Source organism: Larimichthys crocea, chromosome XV (genome assembly GCF_000972845.2).
Source record: "Larimichthys crocea isolate SSNF chromosome XV, L_crocea_2.0, whole genome shotgun sequence".
Taxonomy (NCBI): Eukaryota; Metazoa; Chordata; class Actinopteri; family Sciaenidae; genus Larimichthys; species Larimichthys crocea.
In genome coordinates this window covers 16,829,648-16,845,144 of record NC_040025.1, presented here as the reverse complement: position 1 = coordinate 16,845,144, position 15,497 = coordinate 16,829,648, and the positions used below count along the sequence as shown (strand labels likewise).

At 40.9% G+C, this 15,497-nt stretch overlaps 1 protein-coding gene across 1 annotated transcript in view; it reads left to right on the top strand.

Annotated features, from left to right (window-relative positions):
• Window positions 1-2,297: 2,297 nt before the first annotated feature.
• Window positions 2,298-15,497, top strand: part of LOC104933400 (adenylate cyclase type 6) — a 33,337-nt gene continuing 20,137 nt past the window's right edge. Inside the window, exons 1-3 of the mRNA XM_019259295.2 lie at window positions 2,298-2,592; window positions 4,862-5,053; window positions 5,158-6,043. Of these exons, the coding sequence (XP_019114840.1) occupies window positions 5,159-6,043 (885 nt within the window). The 5' untranslated portion in view covers window positions 2,298-2,592; window positions 4,862-5,053; window position 5,158. The remainder of the gene's footprint in view (window positions 2,593-4,861; window positions 5,054-5,157; window positions 6,044-15,497) is intronic.

Here is a 15,497-nt window from a genome sequence, read left to right as displayed (position 1 = left end):
GAATTACATAAAAAAAAACTTATTTCAGTGTTGCAAATCCACACATACACACATAGGTTGTGGATGGTTAATTCAAAAAAGATACATGGTGAGAGAATGGTGAGGACCTTGTGAATAAGCTCTTGGTTATACAACTTTGACATTCAGTAACAAACATACACACATGCATGCAGATTATTTCTGTATCTTGCCTTCTGTTTGTTCCTCAAATATTTTTAGACAAATAATTGACAGTAACTTCCAACATACAGTAGGGAAGGCAGTCAGAGTCGGAGGTGCTGAGAGAAACTTAATGATGTCAAACAAATTGTCGTGCGGCTATTCACACTGTGCCTATGAAGTTGGAATTAAATATTTTTACCTCTTCTCATCAAATTATTATGACAACAATTATTGATCGTTAGTAGTGAAAATTAAGCCACAATTAACCGGATGTGTATAAATAGGAATAAAAAGAGGAATGTGCCTGAAAACAAAATTATTCTAACTTTATGGGTAACGCTATACATCTGTGTTTCACAAGCAGACAGCAAACATGAACATCAACATACTGTATATCAAAGCAACCATACCGACCACTGAACCAATGTATTAAAGAACTAAAAAAATCCACCAAAGCTCTTTTAATCAACGACGTGCCTGTTCATATGAGACACCTGTCTGCTGTTACAGTTTCAGCGGTAAAATCGAGGGCAGGGAAAGTACAGCACTGCAAAACCTTAAACATATTAGACCAAGCTCTAGTTACCAGATATTTATTTACTTAGATCTATAACCAAATCACACATCCTGTTGTACTAATAACCTATATGTGTATATGTACCTATGTACTCTAGCTGCAGCTGGCTGAGTTGAACTCTCTGGGATGAACCCAAACATCTGATTCAATGGGATTCTCTAAACTCCCTAAAACACCTCAGTATCTCATGTATAATCGATTAAACCTGTCTTGTCTTAATCAGGAATGGAAATAAGGTTGTTTTAGTATTACTGATATACAATAAAACTGTCAAACCTCTAGCAAAGTTCACAGTACATATACAGCATCTCCGATTAAAATTTTAAGTTTAACTGATGGGGTCTATTATGTATGAATGCTGTGTTGAAGCAACCTCAGCAGACCTACTTTCCATGTCGATGCAGAGTTGAGATGCACAAGATGTCTGGCGAACAATGTCACTGACTGCTGAGCAAACTGACGAAAATGGCAACCCATTCATATGCTGTGTGTATATGTATATACATTTATTTAGACTAATCTATGTGAAAGGAAGTTGTTTTTATAACAATCACCATAAGGATACTTTAATATTAGTGATATAAATTAACGTACATAACTCACTGCTGTGTAAAATACAGTGCGAATTATATAAGCTGCCAACTTTGCAGACACACTTCCTTCTCTTAAGTGCATATTTGCTTCACTTGTAACTATTTTTTGGTCTCAGTACACTCTAAAGTTACTGTTTATGTTGGTGTATATAGTATGTAGTACCTTTTATGTTTATGTTTTTAATACTTCATGATGAAGATAGTACTTTAGCTTCCCACTATGGGGATATTATTAGTAGAATTAGGATATTGTAGTAGCAGTACTGTCCTGGATTGTAATAGTAGTATACAGTGCAGTAGTCTGTTATAACAACAAATATAGTAAACTTAACATCTCCCTGCAGCCTAATGTTTAATGTTCCCGGCTGGATCACCTAGGGTGTGTAATTGTTTTAAAGGGTGTAACAGTTCTTCTGTGTCAACACCAGTGTTGCCTTACAGGTTTATGGATCAAACTTAATGATATGGTGGACTCTTTACTGACTGGATGCCAGTAAACCTCACACTGTTTTTTTTATTGCTTACTGTTGAAACGCTCTAAAAAAAACACTTAAAAACAGTGTGTAGTAGTTTTAAAATGACCTTTGCGGTGATTATACTTGTTCTCCACTGGGTGGTGATGTAATGCTGTCTGAATGTGATGTTTCATAGCGTTGTCTGCCACTTTAAAGGAAAGCCAGTGTTTCTAACGTGTGTGTTGTGTTATCATTTGGGCAGAAGACTGTGGGCTGATGTGGAAGTGACACAAAAAGTCAAAGAACAAATGGAAAACGCTGCAGCAAAGGTGTGAAACGAAAACACACACACACACACACACACACACACACACACACACACACACGCATAGGCTATAGGAAAAACACTCGTGTCACCTCTAGGGGGACTCGTGTTCACGAATGCAGCTTGTGTGTGTGTGTGTGTGTGTGTGTGTGTGTGTGTGTGTGTGTGTGTGTGTGAGTGAGTGAGTGAGAGAGAGAGTGAGAGCCGGGGAGGTCGAGGCGGTGGGAATGTACTGTAGCTCCGACTGGGAAGAGCGAAGGTTGTCCGGCCAATTTCGCAGTTTTTTCCTCGCTCCCCTCTGCTGATCCAACCCCACCACCAACACCAGCACCACCAGCACCACCACCACCCCCACCTTCCAGACGGACAAGACCCGCGTCTGGACGCGTGTGACGGCGGCTGCGTAAAGCCCGAACACGGAGCTAAACTGGAGCTCCACTGCAGTGTTACAGTTACTCATGTAACGAGGATGTACAAATGGTGAGTACGCTGCCTCTTATTAAGCGTTCCCGTGGCTGTGTTGGGCAACTGTTTTGCACAATGTTAATTTGTTGCAGGCCGACTAAGCTGAAATGCAGTAAGAGGATACAGCAGTCGGAAAAAATGCCAACAGCTGACTTGTACTCCAGTGTTTTGCTGTGATGATTGCGGCGGCGTTGAAGAGCCTGAACAGTTCTGCAGGACTGTACACACTAAGCACTGTGCAGACACAGGCAATTCATTTCCACTTTTTTTTCCCTTTACAACGTGGAGCCACGATCGAGAGGTCAAATCAATTGTTTTTACAGTTTGCATTTTGGCGCACAGCTTTTCCACCAATTTCCTCTCGTCCAGTGACCTGTTTGGAGTCTAAACATAATGACGTACACGTTTATATTGAAGGAGACAGGGCCCAGTGTGTAGCCTAGATAGACCCAACGTTATCACTGTGCATTTTGTCCCTGCAAGGTGGACCGCACATCCCTATCAGTAGATCCACTGCCAAGGCTGAAGTTGCCCGACGGAATGTTTTACTCCTGATAAGTTGGCGAAGGCGACGATGATGTGTGTCGAGCTGCACTTTTCTCTCCTGCAGCCTACAGACTCCAGACTGACTTCAAGCTATCCAGTCGTGCAGTGTCTCCATGTGTAATGTGGTTTTTGGAGAGGCTTCATTTGAACACAGAGAGCCGCCGACTTCGCCTGTAGGCTACTTGGAGCGTCCTGTTATGTAATGCGCTTCGGCCGACTGCCCGCATCCAAACCAGCCAAACAGCCTGGGCCTACACGTGTAATTGTGAAACATGTTTTTATTTTTATTTTATTTTTTAAACATCAGGCCTGTGTTAGCAATGATGGCAGGAGGTCTGCTGATCAGTATCACGTGGAGGGAAAGCAAGATGTCATTAGTCTTTACCGAAATGTAAAAGCATCACCATCTCCTTTATTTGTATGAAGTCGGCCCATATGTGGCACAAATTATATTTAGATTTATTCTATGGCAGATGCATGTCGCCTACAGACTGTATTACATAAGATCCGCATGCTGCTACCTGACCTGTGGTAAGTGTATCAAAGGTGAACCGAGGACTAAAAGGTTATTCATGCAGGAAGCCTGTACACTCTACAGCGGAAGGTTGTTCACCTTTTTTTTTGCATTATCCCACACTGGGTCATATGCTAAATTGTTGCTCTCATTATGAAATGTCAGGCTGGTTGCTGTGGTAGTTTGTAATAACCTGGTTATTAATAGTTTATTATGAAAGAGAGAATAAATTAGAGCCATGGAGGGGAATGTTCTCCAAGCAGGAACATTTTTCCAAGGGTGTTAAATTTAATTTAAAAATGTTAGACAGATGAAGCACGATGTGTATCTGAAACCACTCTTTCAATTAAATTTCAGTGTGTGTGTGTGTGTGTGTGGTGGTAGTTGAGCAATGCTGTTGGTTGTAAACATGGCCATGTGTGCACTTCATGTGCGCTCTTCCCACTGTTTGTCTCAGCTCAGTCAGCCTGGCAGAGATTTGCTTATTAAGTTTAGAGGTTAGCAGTGTCTTTGACATGTGCTGCCAGAAGCCAGCTATAGTGAGTCATCAAAGCTAATGGGGGAAGCATGGACAATTTAATCTGGACTGGAGAGCTCTTGATCTCTGATGGTGCCCACTCAGTAGGCCTTTGTTGTCAAATAGAGCACACCCATCCTTGCCCACTCAAGATGTTAGGGGCAGATTGCAGTGATAGAGCGTAGCAAAGTGCTATCCACCAAGAACAGTTGTTAGTCTCCTTTAAAAGCCCCCTATGGTAAATGTTCAAAATTCCAGCAATCAGTGACTAAGAGTTTGTTGAAATGGGGCTGTGTTTACCTTTATGGTTTGATGACGCAGTTGACCAGTGTTACCTGCTGCATGAGGCAATAATTTGAGGAGAATTCGCTGTCACAATCCAGTGTTTTGCAAACAAAGCGGCAACTCATTTCTACGGAAGTGCTATCCCATTCTGGTAGAGGAAGGTAATGAGGGAGAGAGGGAGGAGTGTACAAGCCATTCACCAGATGTTATTTCCTGTCTCTGCTATTGATTGTCAAACTTTCTTCCAGAGTATCATACACAAATTCACAGCAACTCCGTCACCGGATGCATTGTGAAGAATATTTGCGTTCTTTGACATTGTTTTCTTGATGTGTGCGTCTTTAACGATCTTGATCTTCAGGTGATATTTCCTTAGGCAATGTTAACTCAACAACATCATGTGTGTTTGTGTGTTTTCACAGGAAAACAGGTGGTCTATAGAGGCACTAGGTGGTGTATAGGGCTGTCACGCTTTCTACAAAGAAGGACGGCTCAAACAAAGACACACCTCTGATGCCTCTGGCCAGTCTGAGCTCATGGTGTGTGCTTGCTGGGATAAACTAGTGGCCTGGCCAAAGAGCGCAGTGTTGCTACACACAATAAAGCCCACACAGGTGAGAGAATCTTCACTTCTTTATATCCTTACCAACATTTCGCAGTCAAATGCTCTAACATCTACATTGTTTTATGTGAATTTATTTCCATCTGTTTTGTTTAGGATGTCGTGGGCCAGAGGCTTCTTCGTAGGCAGAGTGGATGAGCGAAAGACGGCATGGGGAGAGCGCAATGGCAAAAAGAGAAAGGACAGCTCGTCACTGTGCAACCCACACTACATGAGCTGCCTGAGGGACCCTGAGGACTTGGAGCTCCCTAATGCAGCCCCCCAGCATTACCATTGTGGAGCGGGCACCAGTGGGGGCAACTTTGGCTTGCGCTGTGGCTGGCAGGAGGACCACTATGGGAAAAGAATGGGCGGCGGTGGGGATCTGGGTCTAAAGGCTGTGGACTTGGGCTTTGAAGATGGTGAGCTGAAGGGCAGGAAAGAGGATGAATTAGCAGAGGGCAGCTGCAGGACGATGACTGTAGCAGACTGCTGGATGCGGGTTGTGTGGGTTTTCCAATCCAAGAAATTTCAGTCCGCCAAACTGGAGCGTCTGTACCAGCGCTACTTCTTCAGGCTCAACCAGAGCTCTCTAACAATGCTGATGGGGGTGCTGGTGCTGGTGTGTGGGGTCATGCTGGCTTTCCACTGCATTCACACAACCCCTAATGTGGCCTATGTCTCAGTACTCTCTGTGGCCATGGCTCTCTTTCTGGCCATGATGGTAGTGTGCAACCGCAACGGCTTCCACCAGGACTACATGTGGATTGTGAGCTACCTGGTAATCGGGGTATTGATTATAGTGCAGGTTTTTGGTGTCCGAATGGTGTACCCCTCCAGTGCCTCAGAGGGAATCTGGTGGACTGTCTTCTTCATCTACATTATCTATACGCTGCTGCCGGTCAGAATGAGAGCTGCAGTGGTGAGTGGAGCTGTGCTGTCAACCATACACATAGTGACCGCCTGGCAGTTCAACCAAGAGTACAAGTTCATTTTTAAACAGGTAAGTGAGACAATGGAATAATACAGATCAATAAACCAGGTTTGAGTGTTAGTCTGTGTTAGGTTACTTATATTATGATATCAACACCTATCAACACTCACATGCTTAACTGATCGATCGATAGAAAATTACTATTTTAGTCAATGATTTATTGTCTGAGTCACATTTAAAGCAAACCTTTGCAGGTATATGAGTTTAAATGTGACTTTTCTTTTACTTTTTTCTGTTTCATGTACTTTGGAGAAAGCAGTGATGGTCAAATTTCTGACATTTTACAGACAAAATCTATTACCTAAGAATAAACCCAGAACATTTATTAATGATGAAAATCATGAGTTGCCGCACCAATAGTAATATAATAAATAATATTCAGTTCATAAGTTGAGTTTATAGATGACATAATACATGATGATGTATATTAAACAAGTACAAATCAAAGTAGGTAAAATCTTGTATTGCTGTAAAGCAACAAAAGACAAAGATATAATAAAAAGATGGTTACATTGATGTATAAGATTTGGTAAAATCTTCTAAAAAAAGACATATAATGAAGCCAAATGCACATTTAAATAATACTTTTAACATGTTTTTAATGGATAAGTTCAGACTTTTTCAATACTCACATGCGCATGTGTATAGTAAAATTATCTGTATTTGTTCGTCCCGTCCATACTGGTCGCATCTTAAAGCAATTTCTATCTAAGTGGAGGGAGCCAAAGTCTGCAGTGTTTGTTTTGTACAGAAATATATTTCGGAGTTCGGCCAATTCCCATCACAGCTTATCATGGCTAGTATGAATAGGAGGAACAGCTACGGCAGCCAATAACTCTCTTATTGTACATTTGGGGTATGTATTGTTTTATACATGAGAAGAAATGTGAATCTATTCTTTAAAAATTGGAGTGGCACTTATTACATTTACACCCTGAAGCTGACCCTTATAATTAAAAGATCTCTTTTTGTAAAATGTAATTCTTCACAACATGTATTCATGTCTTTTTGAACCATTTCTGCAAATGAAAGTGAACATTTATATTCATGAAAAAACAAGACGCATTTCTCAGACTCGTGCTAGTCAGGGCCCATTATTATCACCATTCAATTGAGCACAATGTTGTTACTGTATTCACAAGTGGAAACGCCCTACTTTCTCTTCCCATCAATATAGGACAAACATTGTACAGACTCCTCAACCACTTTTCCATGTCAAAGGTGCTGTACTAAAAGTAGATGGTGCTGTAGATCTCAGCAGCGTTTCAAATGAGATTTTTAATGAGCCTATGTTTTGTGCTGTAGGGCAGCTATTGGCAGCTCTGTTGGGGTTTGTGGAAGGTCATCTGGGTTGAATGAGCCCGTTTAGCTGCATTGTGGAGGAATATCATGATAATGTAGCATGGTGCCATTCAGGCCGCAATTCCCTAAAACAAGGAGCCTATTGTAGTAAAATGAAACAGGGTGGGGTGGGATACACAGATTGTGCAATGAATTTGATGGAAAACAGGATGATTACTTCTCCGTATTGGAGGAGAATTAGACTTCAGCTCCCAACACATTGGAAATATTTTCTTATTACGTCTGTTAATTTTTTTGCATAGGTCCCCTTTGATTTCCTTATAATGTTTATTGCGTGTTAATAAGATGTAAGTTTGTACTATGAATGGCACCAAGGGATTCAAAATCTATTTACCAGTCTCCGGAAGTAATAATTGGGCTTTTGTAGATTTTTTTTTAATGAACAGATTTTTTCATAATATGTCAGAAATTTAAAATTAAGTTCCTAATTCTTTTTTGTCCCACCAACAGTAGGAAACCACAACCCATTAAATTTGTAATGATATAAAACAAAAAAGGTTAAACCTTTTTTAAACTTTTTTTTCTCCCTGACACGCAACTTCACCTTCTGATTTTCATTTATCTGCTTTAGTTTCAGGTTCCTGCTATCATGCAGGCTCACTGTCACACAGCCATGGTTTATTGGGACACCTAAATAGAACTGTGTCCTTGTTAATGTTTTAGTTATATACAACCTTTATGATAAAGGTATGATAAGCGTTATTTGCACGTTCACCCTATTGATTTTATTGTATGTGTCTATCACGCAATTTCCATTTCATTGGTGTCATAGGTCAACCTGCTATGAAGAGCTATGTAGTGTAGTATGAGGCTTTCGTGTGTGTACAGTAAGGGATTTCAGTGTCTCAGGTTTGCCAACATGTTGTTTCAGAATCATGTCCTGATGTAAGAGTTGAATCTATGACATTATTCCTGTATGAAGTGGTCATGTTTGAAGACTGAATCCTGGCACAAAATAACACATATTGCTTGAACTCTGTAGCGATATCATATTCGTTTTCTCTACCAACTATCGGTATTAAGCAACCAGATGAATGTGGAGCCACTCTGAATAAGGCAATATTGACATAACTCGACTGGTCTAGTGAGCTTGTGTGTTAAGTGCCCATGCTCCAGACTAGACAGGGTAAATACAGGCACATTGGTCTGTTGCCTCTATGTACTCCAGCCCTGGTTGGTTGCATTGGTCCTCTGATGATGGACTGCTGCCCTGCTTGGACCCCCAACACAGTACTTTCAACTTCTCTGAGCAATTATTGATGGGACATTGGCCCAGCACTGTTTGACTAGAGGGTTACTGTCTACCTTTCTCTTCTGGACTCATGCGCTTTTAACAGAGATGGTGGAAAGGACATCACGCTTGGGGTTGGTTAATGTTGTCATCAACTATATTACAGTCACATAAATCTTTTTTAAATGAGGAGAAAATTTCAGGTTTATTTCTTTGTTCTCACCATTGAGAAAAGAACAGCACTTAGTCTCAACAGGTATCTTTCAAATACTCGCAGTTGTGTGAATACAGAAGGACTCTATTCAGTCCAGTTTGTGTGTGAGCTTGCACGTGTGATACAACGAGGGTTTGTTGTATCACACGTGCAAGCTCACACACACACTCTATGGCTCCTGGCGTCACATGGCCATATTCCCTGGTCTGGGAAAGCTGGTTTCTTCTTCTGGGACCTCATCATCCTCCAGCCCTCTCTATGTCCCAGCCTTGTTTTTCCCTTATTTGTATTTTCCCTGTGGAGACGTTCATGCAGGATCAGAGCTGAGAAGATGTGAGACCGATGATGGCGAGGACAAAAGGGGTCTTTGTGAGGGACCTCCACAGTGGTGGTGGTGGGGTTACAGTGGTGACAAGGGGACAACCACGGATAGAGAGTGTGAAATAATGCCGGGCTGACGCACCCGCTGTAAAAGGGCTGCCAGTCTCTTCTCTCTTTTTTCTTTTTTCTCCTCCACTTTTCTCCCTCTTTTCTCTGAGTCATAATTCCATTCTCACAAAATCCCCCTCAGATGGAGTGGCCTTTTATTTCACAACAGGCTCAGATTGAGCTCATGCTACTCATGGGGATTGTTTCCATAGATCTCCATGTTTCACCGCTCTGATCTGAAGGGTCTCCTCAGACAACTACAGACAGATGAAGGTATAACTGCTCTCAGGAAGAAGCAAGTGACATGGCTGCTGTTCATTTGAAGTGCTTCCACTATCGTACAGGAACAGGGACCTTGTTCATTGTTATAGGTGGTGTCTGGTTCGAATGAAAGATTTTGACTCACACTGGAGTTTCTAAGGCTATATCTGAGTCCTGACCTTCATGTTCTTAGTGGTAGCTACCACCCTGAATAATCACTAGTAGACGCTAATGTTTTGCTTAATGTTGTGCAAGAATATTTGTTTCGGACTTGACATATTTGGTCTTGACTACAACCCTAGAAGAAGAAGAAACTTGGAGAAATTGGTTCCTCAATGAAATCAATATTACTGCGACTGAAGTGTACTTTTTTAACTATTGCTCTTGCCTCATGAAACATCTTGAAACATCCTCCAATTGCAATGGAGGATTTTATTGACCTAGTTTAGAGCAACAGGTTGTATAATCTGTACAAACAGCTTTACCTGTGTTCACGTTCAACGCTCATAATAACTTTTTTCATTGGATTACTGTAAATGACACATCCTGACTGTGTGAGTCAAGTTGTTGGAAACTCTGTACGGATATTGTGCTGGGTCGTCCCTCTGCTGCTGCAACTTGGCCACAGAATAGTCAATTCATTATTTCCTTGTCTTCACTCCACTTCTGTTTACTGGGATTTTGCATGCTTCATCCCTTTAAAAAGTCTGCCGCAGGCTGTTCTGACAGCTGACGTTGTAAAAGGTTTTTTACATCCAAGTTTTGATAGTTGGCTGATTACCAACCTTATGATTGGAAGAAACTACCAAATTATTTTGTTTATTGTTCTGTCGAAGACGCCAATGTTTGATGTTGTGTTGTGTGTTTTTCACATTGCTAAACGTCCTAACGTCAAATTTTCACTGCAGCACATGAATGCACAACATAGAGTCAGTGGCGCTCCAGATTGCGTTCCAGTAGAATCATTTTTTTGTAACATTTAGTGTAAGCACACAATAATCCTAATGGAGATCCTCAGATTATCAGTATCTGACGTTTCATCACCCACAGGGAAGTGGAGCACACACATCAATAGAAAATTCCACCTTGTTTTGGTCTTTTGTCCAGTCACCTGAGCTATAATTTCACCTCGTGGCTGGAAGTCAGAGTCAGTGCAGGCATACACAGACAACAACAACACACACACACACACACACACACACACACAGAAGGACGCTCACATAAACACTCATCACATGGTCCAGAACAAATTCATTTGGCCCTCAGAGTGTTTCCCTGTGAGAGACCACCTGTCCCTTGTGTTTTTGTTATGTCACTCTCTCTTGTAAATAGGATGAGGCAACAACTAAGTTTAATATGATTGGCGTTTGGCGCCATACTGGTTCTCTTTGATATATGTATTTCCATAACTTAAATATGAACAGCTGTGCATCCATACGCCTATATGCCCCAAGGGGGATTATGTGACTTACCGTGCTATTGTTTAGTTTAGAGTTTATAACCAGCTGGCGTGCAAGATGTCATATACGGATTAACATGGAACTAAACAGAAGTTGTTCTTTTGAGTACAGCAGGATATATTTGGATAACCAAATCCCATATGGAGTCGTTTGAATACAAGATATTGACAAGCAGGTCAAAAAGAGAGTGAAGTCACAAGGGTACATCCAGTCTAGTCTCTTTTGTTATTGTGTGCTGAGAGGAAAAACCTGTTCCTTCTGCAGATTGTTATGGGGTCAACGAATGTAGGACTAGTGGAAACATACTGATCCCTTTGCTTAGTGAAAAAGATACCAATCAATGAAATGTCACAGGCATGACTGGGGCGTGCATAATGCATTTAGGCCACAACATTGGTGTTATGCAAGAAAAACCTGAAAGCAATCACACAGGTTACTTCAACCTTTATGTAATTGTTTATGATTTGCTGGAAAAGTATCACAACAACTGTATCTGATACTTACATGTACTGTAGGCTAATGCTCTCATGCTCTCTGAGTGATATTGAAACTAAAAGTGGTTTATGTATTTTAAGTAGTATCACTCTAGAAGTACAAGATAGAGAGATTTTATATTTTGTCATTTTAACTGTATCACAGAATTCACAAGTGGGCAGACTACTGAGAAAAACAACTTTTTTCTGCTTTATTTTGAGGAGAAAAAAACATAACCCCTGCTATATACAAATAAAGCACAGCCTAAAATTTGCTTTATTAAATAAAATAATATTAAAACTATGTTTTCACATTGCCTGATTTAGATCAAGACATTTGTGATAAAAAGAAAAGTAAACAAGTCTGGCACTGGATGCCAACGTTTAATACTTGACCCTCTTTGATACTTGAGTCTACGGACATATTTTGGCCAGCACTCAATAAGTATTGAGGTTTGATACCCGGCCCTACTTATATTAAGTGAATCTGGTGTCCAGTGCGCACACATTACGTACACTGACATGCACACACAGGCCACGAGAAGTGGAGTGTATGATCTGTGTCTGTCTGTGTGAGCTGCATGGATCAGAGCAGCTCACTTGGCTGCTATGAAATGGTGAGAACCATCATCAGGTACTGTGGGTGCCAAACAATACACTGGATCATATAATAGATCCCCCTTTACTCTCAACCCCACCCCACTTCTCAGTGAGGGAGAGACCTTGTGACTCATCCACTTATTGTATTACGACCAGAGGCAATGATACAAACCCGGATAACTTGCACTGCCATGGGTGGGAGCAATTAGGATGCTCTTAAAATACAGCCAGTGATAAGGCAAATAATAGCCGGGCTAATAATAGCTGTGTGAGTCGAGGATGAGGAAGTGCAGGCTTCTAATAACAGCTCATGGTTTACTAACAACTTGGCTTTCTGCAAAAGTAAATACAGGGATTTAAGGCTGAACTTCCATGGCAGACAGCCAAGAGATATATATTAGGAATCCATTAGCGGTGTTAAATGTTGATCTGTATGGCATGCAAACCCCAAGGCTTTCAAAGGCAGTTTTCCTGTGGATCCCAGTGACGGTAGTGCATCCTATCCTAGCGCTGGTGACAGAAAGGTAAATGGCTCTCTGTCAAAGATCACAGTCACACAAGCCAACTGTCTTGTTGTCCTACTATCCCAGTCACAATGACATTGTTAAAACTGCCAACATATGTAGGGTGGCGTGAGAAAGTGTTTCTGGAGTGAAGCTATAATTAAGAAACGTGTGTACTAGGGTGTCGGTTAGAGCATCCGCCCCATGTACGAACCTTGCCGCAGCGGACCAGGGTTCGATTCCGACCTGTGGCCCTTTACTGCATGTCATTCCCCATTTCTCTGACCCCACATTCCTGTCACTCTTCAGAGGTCTATCAAAATAAAGCTTAAAAAAGCCAAATATCTTTAAAACAAAAAAAGAAACGTGTATGAACAACTTGCTTCTATTGAAATGTCTTTACTGTCAAAGACACTCTTTGACTTTCATCCGACCAGCTTATTAAATGGAAGGAGCAAATCATCCTAAAGATTTTGTCCAGTCAGTGTAGACAGTTTTTCCTCTTAGCTGTTAAGTTTAAAGCACTGAGCCTTGGTGTCTTTTTTCACATTTTCAGTGAATGATGTCAGACACAATAACAAGACGCTCGTCCCATGATGTAATTTCACACACTCAGGGTTAATCCAAAGGAAGTTACACTCTGTCTTATGCCTTCACAGGATCTAAAAAGGGCCAATCCTGTGACACAAAAGCACATTGTTTCCTGTCATAATTTATTACTCTCCCTCCTCACACATAAAAATTTAAATTTTTACCTTTTAAGGCGTCAAAGAGATGTGTGTCATGAGTACTTTCATGCTCTAAAGGAGAGCCATAGCTGCTACACTCTGCATTTTGTTTAACATTCAATATGTCTGAATCAAATTTCCAAGAGCCTTTGTTTTGATATATGTATATAAAGCCTTTATGTTCTGAGAAGAGATGATCATGACATCGTAAAGAAAAGGTCAGTACAATACGACACAGATACAGTAGCAGTTCGACTTGTAGTTTTCAAACCAAGTGCTGAAACTTCATCCCTGTGCTTTTATTCCTGTGAAACTCTGCTGACGTATCAGGCTTCACATACATGTAACGTGATTTTTTCCTGAAGTCGTGCCGGCAGGCGAATGTGTGAATGAATTCATATTCAGCTGATCCTCCACAAAGCAACTCATTGAAGACAGAGCCAAAATTTCTCTTAAATTTCTGTTGTTTAAACTATAACCTGTTGTTCCTGTACTGGTATTAATCTGTATGCTTTGTAGTAAAAGTCAATATTGTGTATGGTTGAAAAGTCAGGACAGGGAAGGACAGTGGTTAAAACTATGTAGTCAGTGTTAGCAGATGCTTATATAGTGAAAGTCAACTCTTGAAACTCTTGTTTTTCTTATAGCTAATGTAGTTTAATGATCCCTGTTGTAGATCTGTTACTCAGTATTTAAAGAAACTCTGACTAACAGAAAAAAAGCATGCTCTAGTGCAGACGTAATTATACCATTCCCATTTCCCGTGTTTTCCCATTTTGGAAATACATTTTTAATATTCGTGTTATGTCGTCTATTTCTAATCGTGGTCTTGGGTTCATGTTGTACATTGTGCTTAAAAGGAGATGGAGGCAATAGCCGCTGAAATGGGAATTCCTGGATGTTTAGCTCACAGTCACACAGTTCAAGGTCTGGACTCCTTCACACAATTCAAATCAGTGAGAGAAGCCAGTAGAGGAGTGAATGGGCCTGGTTGGCCACCCGGTTGGTTTGTCAAGCTAATTAACCAAATCTTGTGTTCTTGAAGCCGCCGTACTGTAATTGCAGCTGTGCCTGTGAGGGTGTGAGTGGGCAGGAAGTGAAGGGTTAGTGAGGACACAGCTGGGAGGAGAGTGTTGTGTCCAGCCCTGCCCACTCCTCCCCCAACCCTCCCTCTTTCCCCTCTGTCTGTTCAGCCAAATACTGACCCCAGACCACTGAGCAGCCAAGACTACAGATAAACAGACAATGGTGTACTCAGCATCAACGCTTTGTATCTAATGCCAATTTATTACAGTGGTGCATTTAATTATAACATTTAACCTGTTGAAACATAATTCAGATGAGGAAATAGGAGGACAGTGACAAACATGCAACACCTGTTCATTCTATTACTGCTGTGACTAAAAACCAAAAGTGGGGGTGTCGTTCAGCTCAGTCGGAAGAGCATCTGCCCAATGTAAAAAGGCTCAGTCCTTGCCGCGGCAGCAGTGTTAATTTTGTCACCCATTTTTCAATTTAGTCTTAGTCTTAGTCTTGTGTCAAAGTTCATTCTTAGTATTAGTCACTTTTAGTCTTTCACAAATCATTTTTGTTAGTCATATTTTAGTCGACTAAAAGTCTCAAAATTTTAGTCTAGTTTTAGTCAAACGTGAACACAGGGTATTTTAGTCCAGTTTTAGTCAAAACATTTTAGTCTTCTTCTATTTATTTCAGGAATATGTTTTTTGTTTATTAATTCCAGTTCACTTGTGTTCCACAGCTAACATATTGAATAAATGTCTTAATTGAAGCAAATTAATTGAATTTCTTCAAGGCAACTTTGCTAAGTGTTTTGTCTGTTGTTTCAATACACACTTAATATGCACTTGATTTTTATTTTTTAATCTACTAATAGCAGGTACACCCTATTATGACATGTTCTGTCATCTTCTACATGCAATTGTTAAATTTCAATATAAATAAACTGATTTTATGCCAGTTGCATCTACTATAATGTTAAAACCATCACTGTTAGTGTTTAGCACAAATGGGGAGGCTAGACTCATTCTTGACTGTTATGCCATATGCGCACATTTTAATAACGTCGGGCTGCAAACGGGTTCGGGCTCTACAAAGCGGTCAATCAAAACGGGCCGGGTCGGGCCTGACTTCTAAGGCCAGTTTCATGCTCTAGATTGCACTGTCCGTACGCCGTGTTTCTCC